Below are 25,373 nucleotides of genomic sequence, written 5' to 3'. Positions count from 1 at the left end.
GACATACAGGTATTTTATATACTACTTTCATGTCATAATGTTGTGACTTTTTTCTCCAAAAATACTACTTTTTTCACAAAAATATATGATTTTAATGTCATCTATGTCAGGGGTGTCCAAAGTGCAGCCTGGGGACCATTTTCTGTCCGCAGGTTGTTTTTTATTGGGTCGCACTGCTCTAAATTGTCCATACATGTGACCGGGAGTGAGTTGTTGTTTGTGTATGTGTGTCCTATGATTGCCAAGTGACCACTGCAGGTTGTACCCCGCCTCCCAACCAGAAAGTCAGCTGGGATAGGCTCCAGTTTACCCGTGACCCTAATGAGGACAAACTGTACAGGAAACACAAGAACGAATATGAAATGAAAAGTAGAAAGTACAAAAAAATAACTGCCCATTTAACATGTACAGACGCTTGTATCTCTACATTAAATCAAATAAGGCAGGAACAAGGGGCGCTCGTTGTAAAATCGGAAATGATGTCTAAAGATAAGTGAACTGTTAGTTATAGCTGAACAACTTTTTACAGCGAGCTCTTGAACGCACATTGATGGCTCGCTCATTGTTAGAGACGTCGTCCAATGAGCGTGGGCGCAGCGACGTGAGGACCAATCACACGGCTGTGCATCACCACACGCTTCCGACTCATTGTCCAATCATCATCGATACTACTTGCGGGCCCGAATCCCTCTTCAACCTTCTGTTCTTCGGAGGGGCACCTTCAAGCGGCTCCGCAGTGCACTGGCAGCGGCTTCCTGATTTACAGAGAAGACGCCAGAAGAAACACTTTAAACACACGCAGCGATGTCGTTCCTGTCTGTCAGCAGGCTAGCGCCTAAACTTCTCAACTCAAAGGTAAGAAGACGGACGGGCCGGGCGGCCGCCATGTTAAGTTTTTATCATCTCAGCCTTTTAAGCCGCGAAGCCGAAAGCTAGCCGGCTAACGACGAGCTAGCTGACATTAGCGAGCACACTGTGAGACAAGGCTGGCCAGTCGCTGTAAAAAAATAAAGTCTCTTATTATCATGAATTTGGTTAATTTATCTCCCGTTTTCGTACGTTCAGCTTTTCTTCCTCACAGTGGGGCTAATAATCGCTGCTCGCTTTTGGAACCGTAGTTTGTCCAAGTTAAGCTATGTAACGACTTCCCTACTTTTTAATAACTGATACCCTCACACTAAACTAATGGTGACATTTTAGACACACGCGGTGCTTTAACTCCTTTAAAGAAGAAAAAAAAAGCCCCCACCGCCCTGTTGACCTTCACTATTAAAACGTCCTATTACTTAACCTTAGATCTTGAGATAAGATCCTCCCAAAGTGTTTCTTTAATTGCTATAATATGCTTTTTAAAACTCAAAGTGTCTCTTTAACTGATACAATGCGCATATTAAAATGTTGTTATAGTGAGCATTCCCACTGTGGAGGATTTATATTTTTTGACTTCATTTGATACCATTAGTTGTGAGTGGTAATGTTTTCCAAGACACACCCTTTGCACTTCACTTATCAAACCTTGTGTCTCTGCAACGACGGGAACCTTCATACGACCTTTAACCTACTGTCTTACTGACCTCTCAACTTAGGCCTTGTCCACACAGGAACGACGACTCTTCTCGGAAAACCAGCAAAGTGATGCAAGGGGTGTAACCGTACACGTGTTTGTATGATACCATGCGCATTTAGATACAGGGGTTACGATTAGGGTTGTGAACGATAAACCGATGCGACCGGGTATCCAGGTTGACAAGCGAGAGATACGGCTCCATCGGTAGAAGCCTCCTGGATCGATAAGAATCAGTCATAAATCCTGAGATCCATGGATTTGTACAGACATGCACCGGGTATCGTAAGGCGAGCAACCGGTTGACAGTCCATTCTTAAACGAAAGGATTGGCGCACATTCACCGGAGCTTACCGTGACTGCAGACGAGAATGGATGTAAATAGTAGCAATGCGTACATTCTAGCGATTTAATTCAACATAATTTATGTGTTGTGTAATGTATGACGGGAACAATATCATATTAAAAGCAGTCAGTGAATACAGAGCCACCGTCCACCAGTACGAGTCTGGTGTTTGTTTTGCAGAGAGAAGATTATATGTGGCTGTTTACTAGCATCAGTTAACTTGAGGTTGTGCAGAAATCCAACAAATATGCACATTAGCACTCAATAAGGCAATCTAGTCTTACCTTTATGCTTTCCCACGTAGTATCAGCATTTGGGAGCAAATATGAGGTGAAAGGGTAAAAATACAGTATAGTCGTCTATCTGTGCAGCATGGGAGAATGTTAGCTGATCCGTTCAAGGACCGTCAAACAAAGTGGGACAAAAATCATATGCAAAACTGGGGGATTTCTAATGGCTCATATTTCCCAAATTGATATTAATTTAAATCAATTTTGATGTAAGTGTATTTTTTTCCAGTGCTCTTTTACACATTTGAAAATATTGCAAGATTGCCTACCTTTATAGAATTGCCTTCTTTCTTTTGTAATGTAAGATTCATGTCTACGTCAACAAATGTAACCGTAGAATCGTATCGTTGGCACATTGTATCAAATCGTTCTGTCTTTAAAATATATTGTTTTGAATCGCATCCTAGCCTGTGTATGTAGAGTCAAATCAAATCGTCTATCACAAAGTCCCTAGTTACGATACAATTCCAAAACTATATATTTTAAAAACAGAACAATTTGATACGGTGTACAAACAATGCGATTCGATTAGTCAACAGTTACATTTGTTGATGTAGACATGAATCTTACATTATAAAACTAGAGAAGCCCTCAGAGAGCGCAGACCTCCTCCAAGCGCCATAGTCTCCCCCCCCCAATCCCATATTGTGATTTATAATAATAATAATAATAATAATAATCCTACATAATTATTATTATTATCCTACATTATAATCCTACATATTTTGGATCAGTATTGGATATTTTGTAGAACCTTTGGAAACTTGTCCTGTATTTTTTCCCCCCAAGTGCTCTGACCATTGTTTGTGGAGTTATATCCACAAATGCTAAAAATGGTCCCATCTCGAAATATGAAAGAATCCTTTAAAAAAAAATCCCTGGATCCAGACAGTGATCCGGATCACCACCAAAATGTAATCAGTTCTTCCATGTCCCATTTCCGACAATTCCTGAAAATTTTTATCCAAATCCTTTGAGAACTTTTGAAGTTATTTTGAACACAAACAAATGAACAGATAAACACAGGCAAAAACATAACCTCCTCGCTGCGCTTGTGCTTTGCACTGCGCTTGGTGCAGGTGATAAAGAAGCCGATTGTATAAAAGTGGCACATGAGTATCCCCGAGCATGCTGCAAAGCAGAGGTTTCCAATCACGGGGCCACGGGTAACATTCAGGCGCAATGGGGGAAAAAAAACACATACAATTTTATGTAACTGGATATCAATTTTGGAAATATGGGGCGTTATTTTATTCCAAAAATAATCCACAGTTAGAAATCCCACAGTTTTTGCATTTGTTTGTTGCGAGCGGCGACCTGTCCCACTTTGTTCGACGACCATTGAACACACCATCTAACATTCTCCCACGCTGCACAGATATAGACTACTATACTGTATTTTTCCTGTCATCGTTTTACACAATACATAATAAGTTGATCACTATAATGTACGTCTGTTTTGCTGATGTGTTGAAAATCTTTCCCGGTGACTAGCTAGCGTGCTCCAAATGCTATTTTGAGCCATTCTCGTCTACAGTCATGCTAAGCTACAGCACCTGAGCGACAGTCGTTTCACCGGCAGCCCAGGCTCTCGCTTTAAGAGACGGACTGTCAACTGGTTGCTAGTCTTGCTATACCCGGTGTATGTCTCTACAATCCATTAATCTAAGGATTTATGGCTGATTCCTACCGATCCAGGAGGCTGCTATTGATGCAGCTACATCTCTCGCTCGTCAAACCAGATACCGCTCGCATTGGGTTATTGTTCACAACACTAATTCGTAGGCCTATTTTTCGTTACGGAAGACATTGAGTGATTGACAGGTGTATCAGCCACACACACGTGTATACTGGGTAAACAAACACAGGCCGTCCTCGGTTCTCGAGAGGACACACCCTTGTAATTTAATTAAAAACATGTTTTTGGCTTATGTGGTTTAGTTTGCAAATAAGAACGAGTTATGTGCTCGCGGCGGAAGAATACGTACGTCAATGATGTGAAAATTCCAGCTCGGTGTTTGTGTGTGGATGGGTAAAACTGAGCTTTTTTGGTTTGTGTCATAAGAAATGTGCAACATTTCATGTTTTCCAACCATATTTAACAACTGAACGGGAACTTATTGGCCACAGGTGTCGGTCTAATTTCATGCAGCGGTCGACAAATGTTTTAACATGCTAATAAAAAAAAACATTGACGATGCTTCCTGGGCTGTGTGCGCTGTTTTAACCTTAATGTGCACATCATTGTACAGTAACCCAGGCTTTTCCCCTAGGTTTTTTTTTTTAAGCTGTGGTGGTGGGCTGCATGGGAGGCGAACTGCCGGCACTGTTTTGTGCCGCTGCTGTGTTGCTGTGGCAGGAATTTAAAAAAAATATTAAAATTTACTGTCAGCAATAAAGTCAGCAGACGGGTGATTAGCATTTCACATTCACAGAATCAGGAGGGGACTTAATGTCAGCTGACTGATGGACTATGCTGGAGCCTACCCCAGCTGACTTCGGGCATTCAAAAGACGCATTCAAAGATGATGAAATGTAGTATTCTCCACTGGTCACTAGGTGTCAGTAATGTTACTGTAATGCTGGGTGACGCACACAAGCACCAGACTTGATCGCTGGAACAACAGGCTTTTATTGCAGGTTTGAATCATCTCACAACAGCCACAATAATCTCTGATAAAAATACCTCTGAACCCAAGACGTCACTTCCTGCCCGCCTCTTTTTCAGGTCCCCATACTACCATGCATGAGTGCGAGTCTTATTTATGTATAAAATGGCTTGTTTACACTTACTTTGTTACTATATTGGTTATGAGTGTAAAGGTGACTATAGGGGTGTTATTTCATGTTTGGAGTGCTCTAATAATGTTAAAAGCCGTATTTAGAAAATAAACAGGTTTTCTATGCTCTTAACTATGAAAATATTCCATTTCTAAATAAGAAATTCACTTGTCACGGTCGGATCTGGAACATCTATATCATTACAGTGGAACCTCGATTAAGTGTTTGCCTTGGTTTGCGTGCATTTTCCAGTTTGTGTATAGTGTCATGTTATTAATATACTGCGTTAGTCCATCTGTGTTCTTAATGTATTTTTATCCCAAAATGTGCTTGGCGAAACAGGACCCGGCAGTCAGCTCCTGTGGTCGACGCTGCAGGTCTTTTCTAACTAACACGGTCCCGCCACAAATCTCTGCTTTTCTTTTGATCACGGCTGCAAAATAAGCCACAAGTTTTAATCTAATGAGAAAAGGTCTTAATTTGACAAGAATACCGTAATATTACGGAAACCTAGCACCATTTTAGTAGCTTAATATTATTTAATAAATATTAATTAATATTAAAAACAAAACAAAAAGTTGTCATTTTTTACGTGTTATGAGAATAAAGTCAAAATATGGGAATGACGGCATAATTACAAGAAGAAAATTTACAAGAAGAAAGTTGAAATAGTTCAAAAATATATGCAAACCCCCCCCCCCCCCCCCCCCCCCCCCCCCCCCAGCAAAAAGTCACAATTTTACAAGAATAAACTTTTAATATTATGAAGGAAAAATAATGTAATTTTAGTGGAGTTTTTAAATATTAAAGAAAAATACATTAAGTCATAATATAAGAAACAAAGTTGAGATTTTTGGAAAATTAGTTTGGGGGGAAAAAGTGCGGACCATTTTAAAGTCCTCCTGTTTGTTTTCAAAGCAATTAATGGTCTTGCTCCAGCATACTTGGCCAAACTTTATCACCAGTCTAGGGCCCTGCCCTCTTCTAAGAACACAACATTGGAAGTCCCGAGGACGAGATACAAAAAATGGGGGGATTGCTGTTTTGCTGCCTTTGCCCCCAAGCTTTGGAACTCCCTTCCACCTGCGCTACCGTCTATCATGGACCTCCTATTTTAAATCTCATTAAAAAATGCAGTTATTCAGACTGCATTGGACACATGATGAGTATAGGTTTTTTCGATGTTTTACTGTACATCACATGTGTCAAACTCGTGCCCTGGAGGGCCGAGACGCTGCAGGTTTTCTCTCCAACCAGTTTCTTCAGCAGGTGATTTAATTGATGAGCTCCTTCCCTCAAACTGAAGGTGTTGATCATTAAAGTCACCTGCTTTAGGGACCGACTGGAAAGAAAACCTGCAGTGTCTCGGCCTCCATGGCACGAGTTTGACACCCCTGCTGTACATGTACAGTGGTGTGAAAAATTGTTTGCCCCGTCCCGATTTTCTTTTTTTGCATGTTTGTCACACTTAGAGTAAATATTTGAGATCATCGAACACATTTAAATATTAGTCAATGACAACACAAATGAACACAAAATGTAGTTTTTAAATGAAACTTTATTATTAAGGGAGGAAAAAATCCAAACCTTCATGGCCCAGAAATGGTGAAAACATGGAACAGTGGTGAAATTTCCCAGGAGTGGCCGGCCAACCAAAATGACCCCAAGAGCGCAGTAACAGAAAACATCTTCATGACCCCCAAGACCTTTGGGAAAATACTCTGTGGTTTGACAAGACAAAAGTTGAACTTTTTGGAAGGTGTGTGTCCCATTACATCTGGCATAAAAGTAAAGGCGCATTTCAGAAAAAGAACATCCCACCAACCGTAAAATATGGTGGTGGTAGTGTGATGGACTGGGGCTGTTTTGCTGCTTCAGGACCAGAAAGACTTGCTGTGATAAATGGAACCATGAATTCTGCTGTCTACCAAAAAACCCTGAAAGAGAATATCCAGCCATCTGTTGGTGACCTCAAGCTGAAGCGAACTTGGGTCCTGCAGCAGGACAGTGGTCCAAAACAACACCAGCAAATCTGCCCCTGAATGGCTGAAGAAAAACAAAATGAAGACTTTGGAGTGGCCTAGTCAAAGTCCTGACCTGAATCCTATTGAGATGCTGTGGCATGACTTTAAAAAGGCGCTTCATGCTGGAAAACCCTCCAATGTGGCTGAATGACAACAATTCTGCAAAGATGAGCGGGCCAAAATTCCTCCACAGCGCTGTAAGAGACTCATTGTTGCTGCTAAGGGTGGCCCAACCAGTTGGTAGGTTTAGGGGGCACTTTTCCACACAGGGCCATGTAGGTTTTTTCTCACTTAATAAAAAATAAAATTAAAAACTGCCTTTTGTGTTCAATTGTGTTGCCATTGTTTGTTTGCCTCCTCTTATTTGTTGTAAGTTTTTATTCTTGTGAAGCACCATTGGGATGTTGTAAGGTGCTGTACAAACAAACTTTGATAACCGTGATAACTTTGAAAGATTATTTGAGAAGAAAGTTTAAATATTTGGAAAATATCAATCAGATGTAAAAGCACGTCGTGTTTGTCACACATGTGCATCCAACCATGCCGATATCATCTTGAATAAACAAACTCGACGCATCAATTACTGTAGTAATGAGTCAATATTCATTTTGTGTGCTGAGCGCTGTTGCCTTTGGACCTTCCCCTCCTTATAAAACTGTGTGGAAATCTCACAAAAACTCTGCGCACGCCAGAAACCCAAAATGTGCGCATGGACACATTCATGCAATTTGTGCTTCACCTGGGGCAGCACGGCTCCTCGCCGTCTCCCAACCTGAAGGTTGCGGGTTCGATCCTCCGTCCTCCCGTGATCATGTCGAAGTATCCTTGGGCAATACTCTGTAAATGTGTGCTAACATTGTCAAAGTGCTTCAAGCGCCTTGGAGTTGGAAAAGCGCTGTACAAGTGAAAGACCATTGACCTGCTGTCCAACTGTGCATTCGCAACTCCACGTCACGACCTCTCCACGCCTTCAATTCACCATAAATGGTCAATGCAAAGTGGCTCATGAATGTGGCGTCCACATCTAATGACCCTTGATTGCATTTCGGTCGGTTGTTCTTCATCATGGCTGCTGAGAAGCCGAAGACGGAAGAACTTCACCGAAACTGAAGTGGAAATCTTAGTTGGAGAGCTGCAGGCCAGTAAAAACATAATATTTGGAGGACTTTGTGAGTACATTTTTCCTGATTGACACCACATTTTAGATGAACATAAGCTTAGCAAAATCTGTTTAATTTAATGGTGGACGCAATGACTCAAAACAGGGATGGAGTTATGGCGAAAATTAATTGCAGTAATTCCAGACTGATAGTTTGAAAATATTTAACTTGATGACATTAACACCATCAAAATACTACGTATAGTCTAATTATTTTATGAGGAATGAATGTATGTTATTTTAAAGCGCAACAAAAGAAACCCCCATCATTTGTGGAAAACGAAAGAGGAACACGGCCCTGACACTGTCCACACAACGGCCTTGGTATATAAATGTTGCTACTGATGACATACTTGACATATGTAACAAAAACCTAATATTGTCATGATTATAAAATAAAATGAAGTATTTAAGCGCTGCGTTGTGTTTTTCATGTATCTTTTAGTCCGGATACTAACTGCTTGTGCGTAATGGTGTTTATCCATCAGTGTCATGTCAAATAACACTCCACAAATGTTTCAAGGCAATCATGTTTTTATGCAATGATTGATAAGTCTTTATTGGCTTCCATTGCATGTTTTCTAACACGATTTCACTTCACCACTTTAAAATATGCGTTGCCTTTTTGCCATGTCTCCAAAAGGTGCGTACTCCAACTGCAAAGGTGGCGTACCGCGCACATTCTCACATCAAGTTGTTTTTATAGGTACCATACTTTGTGTGGAAAACGGCCTACGCAACTTTTCAGCCCCATTTTGTGCATATGCAAGCTTTATTAGTAAGGGCCCAGCTCTGTCGTTAGGGGCCCACTGGGGAATCTTTATTTACAACCGTGTACAAACTGCAGTGGTGATCAGCTTCTATAAAAAAAGGAGAAATGTGCAGATAACCTCTCTCTCGCTCATGTATTTTTTTCAAACTCATCTTGGGTTCAGTCTTTGCCGCGGTTAACTCTTTTATTGTTCTTACGCAACCACCGCAACCCCACTCTCCCACGATCATGAAGTCTGAAATGTGACTGAACACCTGATTGTTCACACGCTTATGGTGCGGTTTTACGCGGAGGAGTGCTGGAAAAATGTGACCTGAGAGCGACTGTCTATCATCCGGGTGAAACCGCTGCTCCTCCACATTGAGACGAGCCATCCCCGGACGCCTCCCTGTGGAGGTGTTCAGGGCACGTCCGACCGGTAGGAGGCCCCGGGGGAAGACCCAAGATGCATTACAGAGACTATGTCTCTCACCTGGCCTGGTAATGCCCCGGGATCCGCCGGGAGGAGCTGGACGAAGTAGTAGTATATTTGCCATTCAGCATTTGTGACCCCACAAATTCAGAGAGAGGTCAACCTCCACCTAGCAGGAGAGGAGCGAACTGGCTTTTTAGGGATTTTTTAAAATGTCTTAAATGGCTTATTTTCTCATATTGTCTACTGGGCATGGGCCGGTATGAGATTCTGACGGTATAACAGGCAAAAATATCACAGTTTCACGGTATTGTAATTCCAGCTCTAGAATGTGTCATTTTGAAATGTCTTTTTTGAAAAGAGGAAAAGAATTCAAGCCAAAACAGTCATTTGTAATCATATAATATAGCACCATGAAATTGGAACATATGTATGTCTAATAAATAACAAAAAATAACGGAATTCTTTGTACATAAAAAAAGGATGCTGTCTACTGTGGCTAATGCTGCAACTCAAGTTACAGCACTATACATATTTTGTAGTTAAAACAACAAAACAAAATGCAAATAAATGCAATCAAGTGGTTGAAGAAAGTCACAGCAAAAATGATAACGGAAAAAAACTTGTTATGTTATTGCATAGTGATGAACGTGCAGGTCACACTTTTCCACAAACGTCCATTTCTGGATCATGTGATTGTTAGCAACTGAGACTGTGCCAAGTGGTTGTCAGTGGAGAGTGAACGCTTTATACCACTTATCCTCCACTCCTGTCTCGTTCTCAATCACATCTCCACATTTGGTGACTCTCAACGTGAGAAATATGTCCGCCGACAGCAGCGGGGCCATACCGCCGCCACTCAGTGCTAACAAGGCAGCAAATGCCGGTGCTATCAAATGTAATTCATCTAGTGATTATTAGTGAAAAACTATATAATGTTACTTTTAAAGATCTCCCCTAGTAAATGTTTTACCCCTAATAGACATCTGGTACTCGCTATGCTGTATGTCCGCGTCCTCTGTATAAGGAAATATCAACGTGGGAACATGTTTAAACTCAACTTGCTTGAAGTGATCCTCCCACAAGAGCCCGAGTTGAAACAACAACTCTGCATTTTTACTTATGTAATCAGCCCTCCGCCGTGTGGGCTAACATAAGATCTGCCTTTTGTTTGCGCCCCCCTCCCCCCTTCAACCAGTTTGCTGCTACGAGTCATACCAGCGGCCAGAGCCAACTGTCCCACCACCCACACCAACCCCTAGTTGAGTCGTCTTTCAGGGAGACATGCAGCGACTTTCATGCGTTCAAATAGCACATACACAGGCTTGCAGTGTAGACACAAACCTGGCAGCTTTATTGCCCCCCAAGCTTGATTACTGAGCAATTACTTTGACTTGATTTAATATTGACATGTCTGGAGTGAAATACTTGAAGGGCGGAGGCCTCGGGATTGTTTTTCTTTGTTGTTTGTTTTATTTAATTCAAAGTCATTCTAAAGAGAAATATGAGTCATAGTGTGTACTCTTAGATTGTGTGTCTCACTATTTTTGCGGCCTTGATAAATTGCGTGTGCGCATTTTTGTTTTCCTATCTCTCTGTACCGAACGTACTTGATGACAAGAAGGTGAAATTAGTTGCACTGTGGTCAAGTTGGTTTCATGTTGGACATTCCTCTCAGTCGCTGTTAATTTCACATTGGCAGTTGAATGCTCAGCTTCGTAGCAACAGCGGTAGTTCCCCTTCACTGTTCCCAGACTGCTCTCTCATGGTGCGGGAAGCTCGTATGGGAAGTGCCGTTCTAATTGCTGGTTGTTTATACTCGGCACCGCCTGTATCCCCCATTCGGTACGACACCGGGATCGGCCTCTCAGACTTAGGAGGACGACTTTTGGAAGCCAAAAGAAACACACCCATAGCTAGCATGCTAACTAGCTAGTTGGGGGGCAGGGGGGAAGAGAGAGAGAGAGAGAGAGAGAGAGAGAGAGATAGATAGCGAGAGAGATATATATATATATATATATATATAGTGTTTGTGTTTTTTGTTTTTAAAGAACTGGCAAAAATGTATATGGGCATTACAGAGACATTACTGCTTTTTAAAGTGTTTAAAACCTCAAACTATAGTTAAGGTTAATGTTATGCACATGTCAGGTGGTAGTACAGTATTTTTAAGTCATTTAAAGTGGAAAGAAGTACTAATAATAAAAAAAAAATTTAAAAATAGAATTTTTACGAACGACGAACAGCTCACAATTGAAACAAGGCCAGCCTCCCAAGGGAACACTTAGTGTCTCTCTCACTGTAATAAAGATGGTACTGTATTTTAACGAGCGTTGCGTGCCCATGGATGTAAACTGAGTGGTTATTAATTCACATGCGTTATTGATTGTTTTATTGACGTGCAGTGCAGTTGGCGTGGTCGGCCATCGTAAACTGATGGGAGCTTGGCTGCGAAGGAAGTGGGAAGAAAATGTTCCTATCCAAAAATTGAGTGAGTCTCTGTGGCTGTTTGCACCACATTTAACATGCATTCTTTGTTTTCTGTCTGTGCCACAGAACGCAACCTACTTCATTACGGCTGCAAGGAATGCCAGCGCCTCTACAACGGTAAGTTGTCAGCAAAAAAACAACTGCCGCACCGAACGTGCTGACCTTAATGTGGACTAACCGATCAATACTCGAGTTCAGTGTGTACTTAACGTTTGTTTGATGAACCTCTGGTCATATTGAAGCAGTGGTCTATTTTTGGGGTTGAATAGTGGCTCATATTTATTTATTTACTTATTTATTTAAATTTTATGCACAGAGTCTGAAGGATGTTCTGTCCGACCTCATCCCTAAAGAACAGAGCAGGATCAAGAACTTCAAACAGCAATATGGCAAAACCAACATCGGGCAGGTTACTGTGGACATGGTGAGTAGACCCCCAACCCAACTAGACCCCCAATTAGGATAATAAAGTAAAAATATTATGAGAATAAATTCTTAATATTGTGAGGAAAAAATGGACAAGAAAGAAAGTTGAAATATTTGTTAAAACAAATGTAATGGAAGAAGAGGAAAAAATGCATACTAATACGGTTTGTCAATGATAGCACAAAGTTGAGATGCAGGCTGTTGTTGTTTTTTTAAATTTAAATATAAAAAAAGCATCTTTGCATATCTACATAGGTTGGGTTTAAAAAAAAAAATGTAAAAATGGCAATCGCATCTCTTGATTTTCCCGTATGTGGCCCTCGGTGGAAAAAGTATGGAAACCCCTGCAGTGGAAGGACTCATTGCATTAAAAAATAAAATAAAAATAATCCTGGCCAAGTTTCTTAAAAGTTTTTGTTAAGATGTGTAGCGAAGCCTGATTTTTATTTTATTGTTTTTAACTTACAGAGCTGTTCTCCCGTGGTGGGCTTGTTTGCTCCACTTCAAAAGTGGAGCCAACAAGCGAGGGGGGTGATATGATAGATTTTTATCACGTTTGGTGCTCTACAGCAGGCTCTAGGAACACACATTACTGTCAGAACATCTGTTAAAAAGTCACTTTTGCATACTAGGGGACATAACAGTTTGGTGCACCAACCTTAGCTAGGCTAAATATCAGGAAAAATGACAGTCCTGTCTGATGTGCTTCTTGTATACATTTCACGTGCTTTAGCAGTGCGCTAAACCTTGCAGAGTAGTGTGATTCATTAGTAAACAGAAGTTGAAATGATTTTGGCTTGGCTCACCAGGTGGTTGTTGCCAGGCAGACTTGGCAGGGCACTGTTGCAATACATACAGTATTTATATGCAATACTGCCACAACTTTCATGCAGCAACACTTTAGTCATACAGTCAGACAATTAAGACGCTTGACAGCATAAGCATTACACCAATATTTGCTGATGACTTTAAACCGGAAACAACCAAAGTGTGTCCTCTGGGCTTTATTCAATCTGCATTAAACTTTAAAAAACATTTTTTTTACTATTCATCTTAGAAAATCTCACTTGTAACATGCTGTGTTAATTTTAGCAGCACCAGGTAAACCATCAGATTAGTCGTGACACGTTAACCTACTTAATCTGTCTGGGCTGGCCTTATTTACCGTGTCAGGTATCAGTCAGGTCATCTGGCAGAGGTCACACATGAAGTGAACCGCACTGACGCAGCTTTCACTGCTGGAACACACGGAAGCGGGGGTGTGACAGCAATTGACCCTGCGATAAGTAAACGCTGTAAAAGTACTTGCCAAACGCCACGATGCGTCACTCAGGCGCTGGCAAGAAACAAACCTCTGTCGTAACATGTTACAGGCCGGGCTTGTCAAGAGCAACAATTTTCTTTTAGGCTATTTTGTGTACTAATGTTGTGTTGATGCTTGACGAAATGCACTTCTTTCAGAAGTTGTTACTCTAAAACGGGAGTGTCCAAACTTTTTCCAGCGAGATCCATATAGTGAAAAATGAAAGGATGTAACTTTGCCACGTGGATATTTTGTAGATTTGCTTTTCTAGTATGAACTTCTTAATTTTCCAAATATTTCAACTTTCTTCTTAAATGATCGTCGTAAATTTTGTATTTCTAAAATTGTTATGAATTTATTTCCATAATATTTTGACTATTACCATGTTATTACCAACCCTTTTTTTTTTTTTTAAATATTGCAACTTTATTTGGTCTTGTGTCTTATAATATTAAGACTTTTATTAAAAATAAGGTATTTTTCCTATAATCTTTAAACTCTATGCTACTAAAATGTCTATTTTTCCTCATATTAAAAGGTAATTCTCGTAAAATTGCAAGTTATACAACTTTTTTTCTTAATATTTTGGCTTTATTCTCAAAATTACAGCTGTTTTTTTTTTCCCCCAATTTCAGCGGTTTAAAAAAAAAAAAATCCCAACTATTTCAACTTTCATGTGAACAAATGAGGCCACCCCATGGCGTAACTCTTCTAATCATGAAGCGCTGCACACGAAAGGGTGAAAATGTGTGAAAACACTATTGTGCTGCCCGTATTAATATTCTATAGGCAAATACACTGTTATTAAACCCAAAAGCTGGGGGGGACTGAAACACACGGATGTAAAATTTGAGCAAGATTGGTTGGAAAACATGGCCTCCATCAAGCAAAACATGTCAAATATCATTTATAGTCGTGAAAAATGTAGAACGCCATGAATGTCCTCATTTTTCACACTGCTGTCTTTGGGGGTGCAGTATAAATGTGGAACATCTGTGTATTTTCATTTAATGTATGCCTTTTGTTGTTTTGCACAGGTGTACGGAGGTATGAGGGGGATGAAGGGTCTGGTTTACGAGACCTCCGTGCTGGATCCTGACGAGGTCGGTGTCGAATGCTACGGTTTTACCACACTTTATTTGCTTACCATGTCATGCACACTTTGTAAGGCACTTTAGCAACAACCACGGTTGTGCGCATCAGAAAAATGAAATATAGACACATAAAAATATCAAATTATAAAAACACAAGACAATAGTTCTAAAATTTATACAACCAAGCAAAGTGAATCTCACTCTATCATGGGTTTTCAAACATACATTAATCAATATATCATGCTGTTTGGTAGTTGAATACGGCCTATTAGTCAAATTGTATGTATTGTTTGCCTATATTAAGCATTTTCAAGCATAAAAATGAACAAAAATACAAATAAGCCTTTAAGAAGACCATTCAAATTGTGAATGTAGTATTCTGCATTGGTCACTAGGTGTCAGTCATTGTTGAGTCTGGTGAGACAAGCACCAGACTTGACAACAGGCTTTTATTACGGGTTTAAATTATCTCACAACAGGCAGAATAATAATAACATCATAGTAATAATCATCATAATAACACGGGCTACTGTTGCGGCCGTAATCCTCAGCAATCTAAAACTCAACTCAGACGTGACTTCATGTCCTCGACCCTTTCTGCACCGGAACACATTTACTGTGACACACACAAGCACAAGTTCTATTTATGTCTTATTATGGCTTATTTTCTCTGATTGTATCTACTATATTGGGTAATATGAATGTAAAGATGACTATAGGGTTGTTATTTCATTTCTAGAGGGCTCTAATAATGTTAAAAACCATATTTAAAAGATTGTAAACAGGGTTTTCTATGTCATAACTACGAAAGTATTCAATTTATAAATTTGGAACTTCACTAATCTGGAACTAGAACCTATTAACCGCCACAAACGAGGGATTACTGAAGTGTATTGACACATTGGGCCTAAAATCGCTCAAAACCATAACATCCGGGGGGGGGGGGGGGTCATGAATTATTATTTTTTATATATATATATATATATATATTTTTTTTTTTTTTTTTTTTTTACCATGAAAACCTGCATTTCTCTGGTTTCACTTTGGAGTTCTGTCTCTATAACCTTTACTTTTGCCCCTGTGTCGAGGCACCAGCTGTTGCTACACCGGCTCACTCCTGCCCCTGCAAACCCACTTGGGTTGCATGAAGCGCACCTCCAAAAAAGATAGACTCGTTTAAAAAATAAATTTAAAAAAAAGTCATAAAATGACCATGCCAGTTTTCCATCAGACAGTGACAACGTGCAAAACAATAATCAGCTTCTCCTGTATCATTCTGGATGTCTACCATATTTTCCAGACTATAGGTCGCTCAGGAGTACAGGGAACCTTGCTTAGCATCATTCACTTCTTCAAGAATGTCCTACTCTAACCAGATACGTTAACCGAGTCTAATTGTCCCTTAAGAAATCATGTAAATCCCATTAATCTGTTCCAGAATGCCATAAACATGAACACAAAACACGCTTTTATATTTTTGCATGCAGACAACAACATTTGTTAATATTACAGCTACTAGGTGTCGCCAAAAAATACCCACCACCCCACTTTAACTTAAAGGTGCTACATGTTAAATTATAGACAGGATATATTTTCATATATAAGTCACAGGACCATCCAAACTATGAGAAGTGCGACTTATACGCCGGAATTTTGACACAGCAGCAGATAAACAACTCTCTCCCCTCGTGTTCCCTCGCAGGGCATTCGCTTCCGAGGCTACAGCATCCCAGAGTGTCAGAAGTTACTCCCCAAAGCTGAAGGAGGTGACGAGCCACTACCTGAGGGCCTCTTCTGGTTGTTGGTCACAGGACAGGTGCCCACTGAGGAGCAGGTGAGCCGAGGGTTGGGGATGATGTTATGAAAATGTCCTATTTGAAGTTGAGCCAGCGGAAAGTAGTCTGTCAGCTGAGTCAATATAGTTAGGTAAAGTTGATTTATTTCAAAGGGGAAAGTTTATGTTGCTTTTATCTCCCAAGGTGTGGAAGAACCGGACTGATAAGCCTTCACCTTAAGTGACGAAGCGTTTTATTAAAAGCCAGACGCGCCCTCTGTGTCCAAAGTGTGTACGTTAATGGCGCTCCCGTCTGCCAGGTGAACTGGGTGTCCAAAGAGTGGGCCAAGAGAGCAGCGCTGCCGTCACACGTGGTCACCATGCTGGACAACTTTCCCACCAACCTGCACCCCATGTCCCAGTTCAGCGCTGCCATCACAGCCCTCAACAGCGAGAGCAGCTTCGCACGCGCCTACTCAGAGGGCGTGCACAAGTCCAAGTACTGGGAGGTGAGTGTAGGTGACTATAGGAGACTCCTTGTTTATGGAGGCTAATTGGTTCCACACACGCAAAGTACAATTCATTATTAATAAATGAGTATTTTCATAGTTACGGCATAGAAAACCTGTCTGAGATCTTCTAAATAAGGTTTTTAACTTTATTAGAGCCCTCTAGACATATAACAACACCCTTTATAGTCACCTTTACATTTGTATTACCAAATATAGTAGATATAATCTGCAATAATAAGACATATTTGAGATAAATGCATGCATGTTAGCAGTTCTTTGTTTTGTTTTTTCTTGACTTGACTGTACTTCCTGCGGTGGCTGTAGTCTCAATGTAAAGTCATCCCTCACTCTATCACAGTTTTCAAAAATTAATTAAGCAATGATTGCTGTTTTATGGTTGACTATGGCCCATTATTAGTCCCAAAAATGTATATTTAAGCAAATGTTATGTATTCTTGGCCTAAATGAAGCATTTTCAACTATGAAAATGTTCTCAATTAAGTAAAATACAAATACAGGCAATACGAGATGTTGTTGAACTGTAGCCTATTGGCCACTAGGTGTCACTAGTAACACTCAAGACAGACAATTATTTTTATAATTATCTCACAACAGGCACAATAATAATAGTCATCATCATAATCATAACACGGGCTACTGTTGTGGCCTTACTCCAGCTCTGAAATCCCCAACGTCACTTCCTGTCCACACGTCCAGAAGACATTTATTGAAACACATACAAGCACAAGTCTAAGTGGCTTATTTTCTCTGATTATATCTACTATATTGGGTAATAGGAGTGTAAAGGGAACGATAGGGGTGTTATTGCTTCTTTAGAGGGCTCTAATGATGTTAAGATTCATACTTAGAAAGTCATAAACAGGTTTTCTATGATCCAACTGTCAAAATACTGTTTATTAATATTGAATCCTACTTTATGGAAATTCACTTACCGAGCTCGGGTCTGGAACCAATTAACACTGATAAACGTGGGATTATTGTACTTTAATGGCGGCTTTGCACCCTTATTACCCAATATAGTGGACATAAGACTTAAAAACGTAAATAAAGCTGCTGCTCATGTGTGTCACAGTAAATGTGTTCCCTAGGGCACCTTGGTGGCGGGCAGACAAATGTGTGGAGGACAGGAAGTGATGTCGGAGGTTCAGAGTTGAGTTTTAGCTTGTCAGGGCTGTGTTGTTATTATGATTTATTATTATTGTGCCTGTTGTGAGATCATATTGACACACTGCAATTACCGAACAATTCTGACACCTGGTGGTCAGTGTACAATACTACAGTTAAAATGCATCTTCTACCAATATGTGTTTTAATTCATTTAGCCATTTTTATGCGTGGAAATGCCTAATTTAGCCCAAGAATAAATACAATTTGCTCAAATATGCGTATTTTTAAAATAATAATAGGCTGTAATTAACCACGAAACAACAATCTTTTTTTTTTTTTTTTTTAAACCCGACTGAGTGAGGGTGCAATGTTCAAACCGCAATGTAGCGAGGGACGAAGCGTTGACTTGTCCCCGGCTTTCCTCAGTACGTCTACGAGGACTCCATGGACTTGATCGCCAAGCTGCCCTGCATCGCCGCCAAGATCTACCGCAACCTGTACCGCGAAGGCAGCAGCATCGGCGCCATCGACCCCAACCTGGACTGGTCCCACAATTTCACCAACATGCTGGGCTACAGCGACGCCCAGTTCACCGAGCTCATGAGACTCTACCTCACCATCCACAGGTTACACACACACACACGCCCCTGTTGTGTTGTGGTGAAAATGCCTTGTAGGACTTGCTAGTGTACGTGTCATACAGATATCATCAGACAAACGCTCAATGACTTACGGGCAATTAGTTGCTTGATGGCGGCCATGTTTTCTTCAACCAATATTGCTGACATTTCATACACGTGTGCTTATGTGCCGGTGTAGCTCGAGACAGCTGGTTCAGCAATTGTAAAGAAAGTTGCCAAGATGAGGCCATGCAGACTTATTAGCCCCTTTCACACATTAGTCACTATAAAATGTGATTTTCTAGTTGAAAACGCATCTACAGTATCCTCCATCAGCCTCACGTAAGCCTGAATGAATGACGCTGGTGGCTTCACCACGCCACAATGACACGACTGATCGCCGCATGCTTTTTGTGTCATGTGACAGCGACCACGAAGGAGGCAATGTCAGCGCCCACACCAGCCACTTGGTGGGCAGCGCCCTGTCAGACCCCTACTTGTCCTTCAGCGCCGCCATGAACGGCCTGGCCGGTCCTCTTCACGGCCTGGCAAACCAGGTTGGTTACTGACGCCGTCGGCGTTTGACATTTGCTTGTACTGATGCTGTTGACGTCTGCCAGGAGGTGCTGGTGTGGCTGACGGCCCTGCAGAAGGAGCTGGGAGGGGAGGTGTCGGACGAGCGCATGAGGGATTACATCTGGAACACGCTCAAGTCAGGAAGGGTAAATAGCGCCGATCATGATTGTGGTGTTTGATACTGGATGAAACGTCGCCCTCTCTTGGCGTCAGGTGGTCCCCGGGTACGGCCACGCCGTCCTGAGGAAGACGGACCCTCGCTACACCTGCCAACGCGAGTTCGCCCTGAAGCACCTGCCCAACGATCCCATGTTCAAGATGGTGGCCCAGCTCTACAAGATTGTGCCCAACGTGCTGCTGGAGCAGGGCAAGGCCAAGAACCCCTGGCCCAACGTGGATGCCCACAGCGGTGTGCTGCTGCAGGTGAGCCCCAACACCGTAGTTCATCTTCTCTCCACTAGGGGGCGGGACAAAACAACTTTACTGTCATTCTCGAATGCCAACAACACAACTGACGACTTTTTTTTTTTTTTTTTTTTAAGAAATCTGTCGGCATTAAACTATGAATTTGATGTGGAATATAAAGACAGGGCTCCTTATGACATGAGCATGGTGGAAAATCTGTTTTATGTTGTCTTTGGCTGAATGACAGAAACGTAAATATAGCAGACTGGCGTCTTACATGCTTGTTATTCATATAGGAAACCATTTCAACTTTTTTCTTTTTGGAACAAATAACTGTTTGAGAGAGACATTTTAAAACTGGAAGAAAGGAGAGAACACGTCCAATTTGACCATTTCATCTACAAAATAACTCAAATTACTTGAAATTAAATGTGAAAATTTACCCTTTGAACTTTAAAACAGAAATTACGGGGGCTTTTTTTATTTTTGAAATGTGAATTTGCCGTGTTAATTACAAAAACAGAAATGACTGGGGGTTTTGTGGAAATGAATATAAAATGTGAAAAATTGTGATTTTTAAGTATAGAATTACTGGGGTGGGGTTTAATTGTAAAAGAGGGTTGGGAGTAACATTTGACTTTTAAAAGGACAAAACACAAATGACTTCAGTTTAAAAAGGAAATTAAATGTGAAAATTAGCAGTTTTAATTACTAGTGTGTTTTGTTGTGTGAATAAATTGAAAATTTGCTGTTTTTTTAAATTGGTTAAAAAAGGAAATTAAATGTGACAATTTGTAGTTTTAACTATTTTTTTTAATTGAAAAAGGAAAGAAAATTAGTAATTTTTAATTACACATTTTTATTTATTTTTTGTATAATAAAAAAGTTACAATTGTACTTTTATTATACAAAACACTAATGACTTCAGTTAAAAAAAAACAAAATAAAATATGAAAATTTGCTATTTAAACTACAAAACAGAATTTAAAGCCTTTTTTAATTGAAAAAAAATGTTAATTGTTTTTTTTTTTATTGAAAAAGGGGGGAGTACAATTTTACTATTTTAATCACTAAAACACAAACTACTTTTTGATTAAAGCAAATTAAATTAGAAAAACTACAAAAGACAAATTACTGATGTTTTATGAATGAAACGGTGAATCAAAAATCACGTCTAGAAAACACAAATTACTTGGGATTTGAAAGTTCCAGTTTTGTGATCATGAAACATTTGACTATTTAATTGAACTTTTGGGATGATGGTGGGAAATGTGAACATTTGTGGTTTAAACTACAAAACAAAAAAATAGTGAGGGAGGTTTTATTTAAAAAAAAAAACATGTAAAAATTGACATTTTGGTAAACCTACAACACGTTTTTTGGGAATTAAAAAAAACAAAAAGGGAACATACAAAAAACAAATAAGTTTTGATGTCCAAACATGTAAAGTGACTTTTTAGGAGGGGAAAATGTTGAAAAATGAGATTATTTTTCTCCATACGTGGACATGCATGATGAATGCTGGTAGATGGGGGGGCAGATATCATGATGAACGCACGTGTCTGTGCTCCGCAGTACTACGGCATGACGGAGATGAACTACTACACGGTGCTGTTTGGCGTGTCGCGGGCTCTGGGCGTGTTGGCCCAGCTGGTGTGGAGTCGAGCTCTGGGCTTCCCGCTGGAGCGCCCCAAGTCCATGAGCACGGATGGACTCATGTCTCTGGTGGGCGCAAAGTCGGGCTGAAGCGTCGGCCCACCCACACCCCCACCCCGGTGGGAGCAAGTATGGAGTTGACCCCGATCCCAACCACCCACCAACACTGCTGGATTCAAAGACAGTACGCTTTTAATGTTATTTCCCACAACGCTTTAGTGTAACAACCTGGGAGCTCAAACACACACACACACACACACACACAGATTATTACCGTAAATGCTCAAATTATCGCTTGTAAATTCATTTTTTTTTACTTTAATAATGATTTGGAATGCACGAGAAAGCGGGAAAGGACAATGTAGCTCAATTATGAACAAGTGTGCACACAGCAGCAACACAACCAATGTTGTAGTGGCAGCGAGCAAATGTAACAATTTTGAAGCGCATGCAGCTCTGCGTATATATACACAGATGTTATCACTTCCGACTTCCAAAAGTGCCCACACACGCTGCAGAATATACGACAGAGCCCGCTTAGGCCAGTGCCGTTTCCGATGTATCCTTCGCAAACTTTTAAAGCGCATGCAGAGCTACGTGTATATATGCGCATATTATTACTTGTCGACTTCCAAAAGGGCCCACACAGGTTGCAGAATATACGGCGGAACCCACTTAGGCCAGCGCCGTTTCCGATGTATCCTTCGCAAACCTTTAAAGCGCATGCAGAGCTACGTGCGTATACATGGATATTATTTTGGACAGCTATGTCGTCAAACCACTCGTCGACTTCCAAAAGTGCCCACACAGGCTGTCGAATACACGGCGGTAGCCGCTTCGGTCGCTATCGTTTCCACTGTATCCATCGCAGCCTTTTAAAGCGCATGCAGAGCTAGACAAACCCACCGGAGGCTTGACCACTCGCGCCACTTCAAATACTTCTTGTGGAGTCCATTTTTAAAACAAAGAAAACGACATCAGGAGGTTGCCTACGGCCACGGCTGCTTGTATTTCCTTTTTTTTGACCCGTGTGGTAAATTGGAGCATTTACGGTATTATTCGTCTTATTATTATTATTATTATTGTAGCTAGCATGGCAGGCTATCAAAGGGAATTGTGGGAGTGAATGAAATGCACTGCCTTTGTTTGTTTAAGCCACGCCCCCACTACCCCCACCCACGCTGTCAATGGTTTCACTCCCGTGAATGAACACTCCATGGTTCCCGCCGCAATCACCACAACTGTTCAAAAAAAAAAAGAAAACAAAAAAAAAAGGCAAGCTTGTCTGAGACCCTCCCTTGGAAATCAACTCTTTTGTTTGTTTGTTTTTTTTGCCGTCGTCTCCCTCCCTCTCCGATCAAAATGTCGCATTACAACCTGGCTTTTTGTCCTGCTGACTGAAACGTGACGCGAGCGTGCCGCCGAGCCCGAGAGCGAGCTCCAAACGCTAAACGTCTTTGTTTTTTTTTTTTTTTGTTTGTTTGTTTTTGTTTTTAGTGTTTGTCGCCCACACGAGAGCGCTTCTTTTCGACACGGACGACTCCAAAATCAGCACTTGCTCGATTGGCCCCTCCCCCCCAAACTCCACCTCCTCCCCAGGTTGCGGGCGCGGTGTTGATGTTGCGTCATGGTTGTGCTTTTATTTATACTTTGTGTACATAGCTTATATATATACTGTACATGATGTATATGTATAGCTGGAATGTAGAAGCTCAACTTGTCGTAGTTGCGCTCCCCTCTCACGGGGGGGTTCACACCAGCCGCGAACAAAAAGCTAGCAGCTAATTTGTACATACACTTTTTTTTTCACGTTAGTTTTTGAGCTCGCTCTCAAGATCGGCAGCAGCAGCGCCCCCCTTTTGTTTGTCAACACTCCATTTTCCCTTTGTCGGCGTTTCGCCGCCTCAGACGCATTGGTGCCGTGGTAGAGGGGCATAAAGGTCGTAGGTGATAAGTGAAAGGGAAGGGGGGCGGGGCTGGGGTCGGACAAGGTGAGAAATACGGAGAGAAGCTAACTACAAAAAAAAATAAAGGTTTTTATTAACACTTTGTGTCTGGGTTTTATTTACGTTAGCACCAGGGTCTCTCTGTGGTACATTGTTAGATTTGACACCAGCTAAGATGTTTTGTTCAGTTAGCTTAGCATGTATTGATCCAACATTGGGTTGCTACATTTTCAATGTGAAAATGCTAAAATCCAAAGCAGTCTCCGCCATCCTTTCGTTTTTTCTGTATGCAGCCCTTGCTTTGGACACCCCTGCTGTATTTTTATTAAAAATGCTAACGGTAGAAGGCACCTTTTCATTCAGTAGCATGAGAAAGTGTCTCCAAACTTTGGGTTGGTGCTACTTATACTGGTATTTGGATATTTAACAGTGCACGGTGTCACTAACTAGTGCAGTGTCACCCAACAGTGTACGGTGTCATTTACTAGTGTAGTGTCACCCAACAGTGCACGGTGTCATTTACTAGTGAGCAGTGTTGCCTAACAGTCACACTGTCACTAACTAGCGCAGTGTCACCTAACAGTGCACGGTGTCATTAACTAGTGTAGTGTCACCCAACAGTGCACGGTGTCATTTACTAGTGAGCAGTGTCGCCTAACAGTCACAGTGTCACTAACTAGTGTAGTGTCACCCAACAGTGCACGGTGTCATTTACTAGTGAGCAGTGTTGCCTAACAGTCACACTGTCACTAACTAGCGCAGTGTCACCTAACAGTGCACGGTGTCACTAACTAGTGCAGTGTCACCCAACAGTGCACGGTGTCACTAACTAGTGCAGTGTCACCCAACAGTGCACGGTGTCATTTACTAGTGAGCAGTATCACCTAACAGTCACAGTGTCACTAACTAGTGCAGTGTCACCCAACAATGCACGGTGTCACTTACTATTGTGCATTGTCACTATCTAGTGCAGTGTCAACCAACAGTCACAGTGTCACTAACTAGTGCAGTGTTACCCAACAGTGCATTGTCACTATCTAGTGCAGTGTCAACCAACAGTCACAGTGTCACTAACTAGTGCAGTGTTACCCAACAGTGCATTGTCACTATCTAGTGCAGTGTCAACCAACAGTCACAGTGTCACTAACTAGTGCAGTGTTACCCAACAGTGCAGTGTCACTATCTAGTGCAGTGTCAACCAACAGTCACAGTGTCACTAACTAGTGCAGTGTTACCCAACAGTGCATTGTCACTATCTAGTGCAGTGTCAACCAACAGTCACAGTGTCACTAACTAGTGCAGTGTTACCCAACAGTGCAGTGTCACTATCTAGTGCAGTGTCAACCAACAGTCACAGTGTCACTAACTAGTGTAGTGTTACTCAACAGTGCAGTGTCACTAACTAGTGTAGTGTCACCCAACAGTGCACGGTGTCATTTACTAGTGAGCAGTGTCGCCTAACAGTCACAGTGACACTAACTAGTGCAGTGTCACCCAACAATGCACGGTGTCACTAACTAGTGTAGTGTCACCCAACAGTGCGCAGTGTGACTTACTATTGTGCAGTGTCATCCAATAGCGCGCATTGTCACTAGCTAGTGCAGTGTCAACAACAGTGCACAGTCACTGACCAGTGCAAAACACATCTCCTAGTTTTAAAACAAAGACTTTCTTCTTTGCATTCATATACCAAAGAAAAGCCACTTTGGTGGTTTGTTGGACATTAAGAGTGTTTTAGTTTTTTCTCAACATGGCTTCCATAGAAATAGTTTTTGTATTATTTGGATTAAGAGAGAGTTTAAGAGTTTTTTGGTTTTTTTTTTACATAAAAACAACACAATTGATTGAATGTCTGTTGAAATAGACAGGAAGAATTATTTCATTTTTTTTACTTTTGGCTTTTGCTGAAAGAAAACAATTTTGACCTTTTCTCCAAATAAGCAACAAAAACTTAATTCTTGAATGAAAGGATAAATAAAATGACACTTTTTTTTTCCTTTTCATTTCCAACTCAACAAAAGGAATTTATTTTGTCGAATAAAATAAATCAAATAAGTAAAATCACATTTTTTCCTTTTTATCTCCACCTCAACAA

The 25,373-nt window shown here is 41.0% G+C and overlaps 1 protein-coding gene across 1 annotated transcript; it reads left to right on the top strand.

Moving 5' to 3' along the window:
* Positions 1 to 662: 662 nt before the first annotated feature.
* cs (citrate synthase) lies at positions 663 to 21,564 on the top strand. Its single transcript, XM_054784992.1, has 11 exons — positions 663 to 855; positions 11,905 to 11,955; positions 12,155 to 12,262; positions 14,605 to 14,670; positions 16,364 to 16,495; positions 16,756 to 16,944; positions 18,502 to 18,701; positions 19,123 to 19,252; positions 19,316 to 19,417; positions 19,485 to 19,694; positions 21,252 to 21,564. Exons 1-11 carry the CDS (start codon positions 805 to 807, stop codon positions 21,420 to 21,422), a joined length of 1,410 nt encoding a protein of 469 aa, XP_054640967.1. The 5' UTR covers positions 663 to 804; the 3' UTR covers positions 21,423 to 21,564.
* The last annotated feature ends 3,809 nt before the right edge of the window (positions 21,565 to 25,373 follow it).

This window comes from Dunckerocampus dactyliophorus, chromosome 1 (assembly GCF_027744805.1).
Source record: "Dunckerocampus dactyliophorus isolate RoL2022-P2 chromosome 1, RoL_Ddac_1.1, whole genome shotgun sequence".
In the NCBI taxonomy this organism is placed as follows: Eukaryota; Metazoa; Chordata; class Actinopteri; order Syngnathiformes; family Syngnathidae; genus Dunckerocampus; species Dunckerocampus dactyliophorus.
The sequence above is the reverse complement of the archived record's forward strand: the minus strand, read 5'-3'. Positions and strand labels throughout refer to the sequence as shown.

Coding starts and splice junctions, on each gene's coding strand:
- cs (XM_054784992.1), top strand. CDS start 805: ATGTCGTTCCTGTCTGTCAGCAGGCTAGCGCCTAAACTTCTCAACTCA. Junction 14,671..16,363: donor CCGTGCTGGATCCTGACGAG/GTCGGTGTCGAA, acceptor GTTCCCTCGCAG/GGCATTCGCTTCCGAGGCTA. Junction 19,695..21,251: donor ACAGCGGTGTGCTGCTGCAG/GTGAGCCCCAAC, acceptor TGTGCTCCGCAG/TACTACGGCATGACGGAGAT.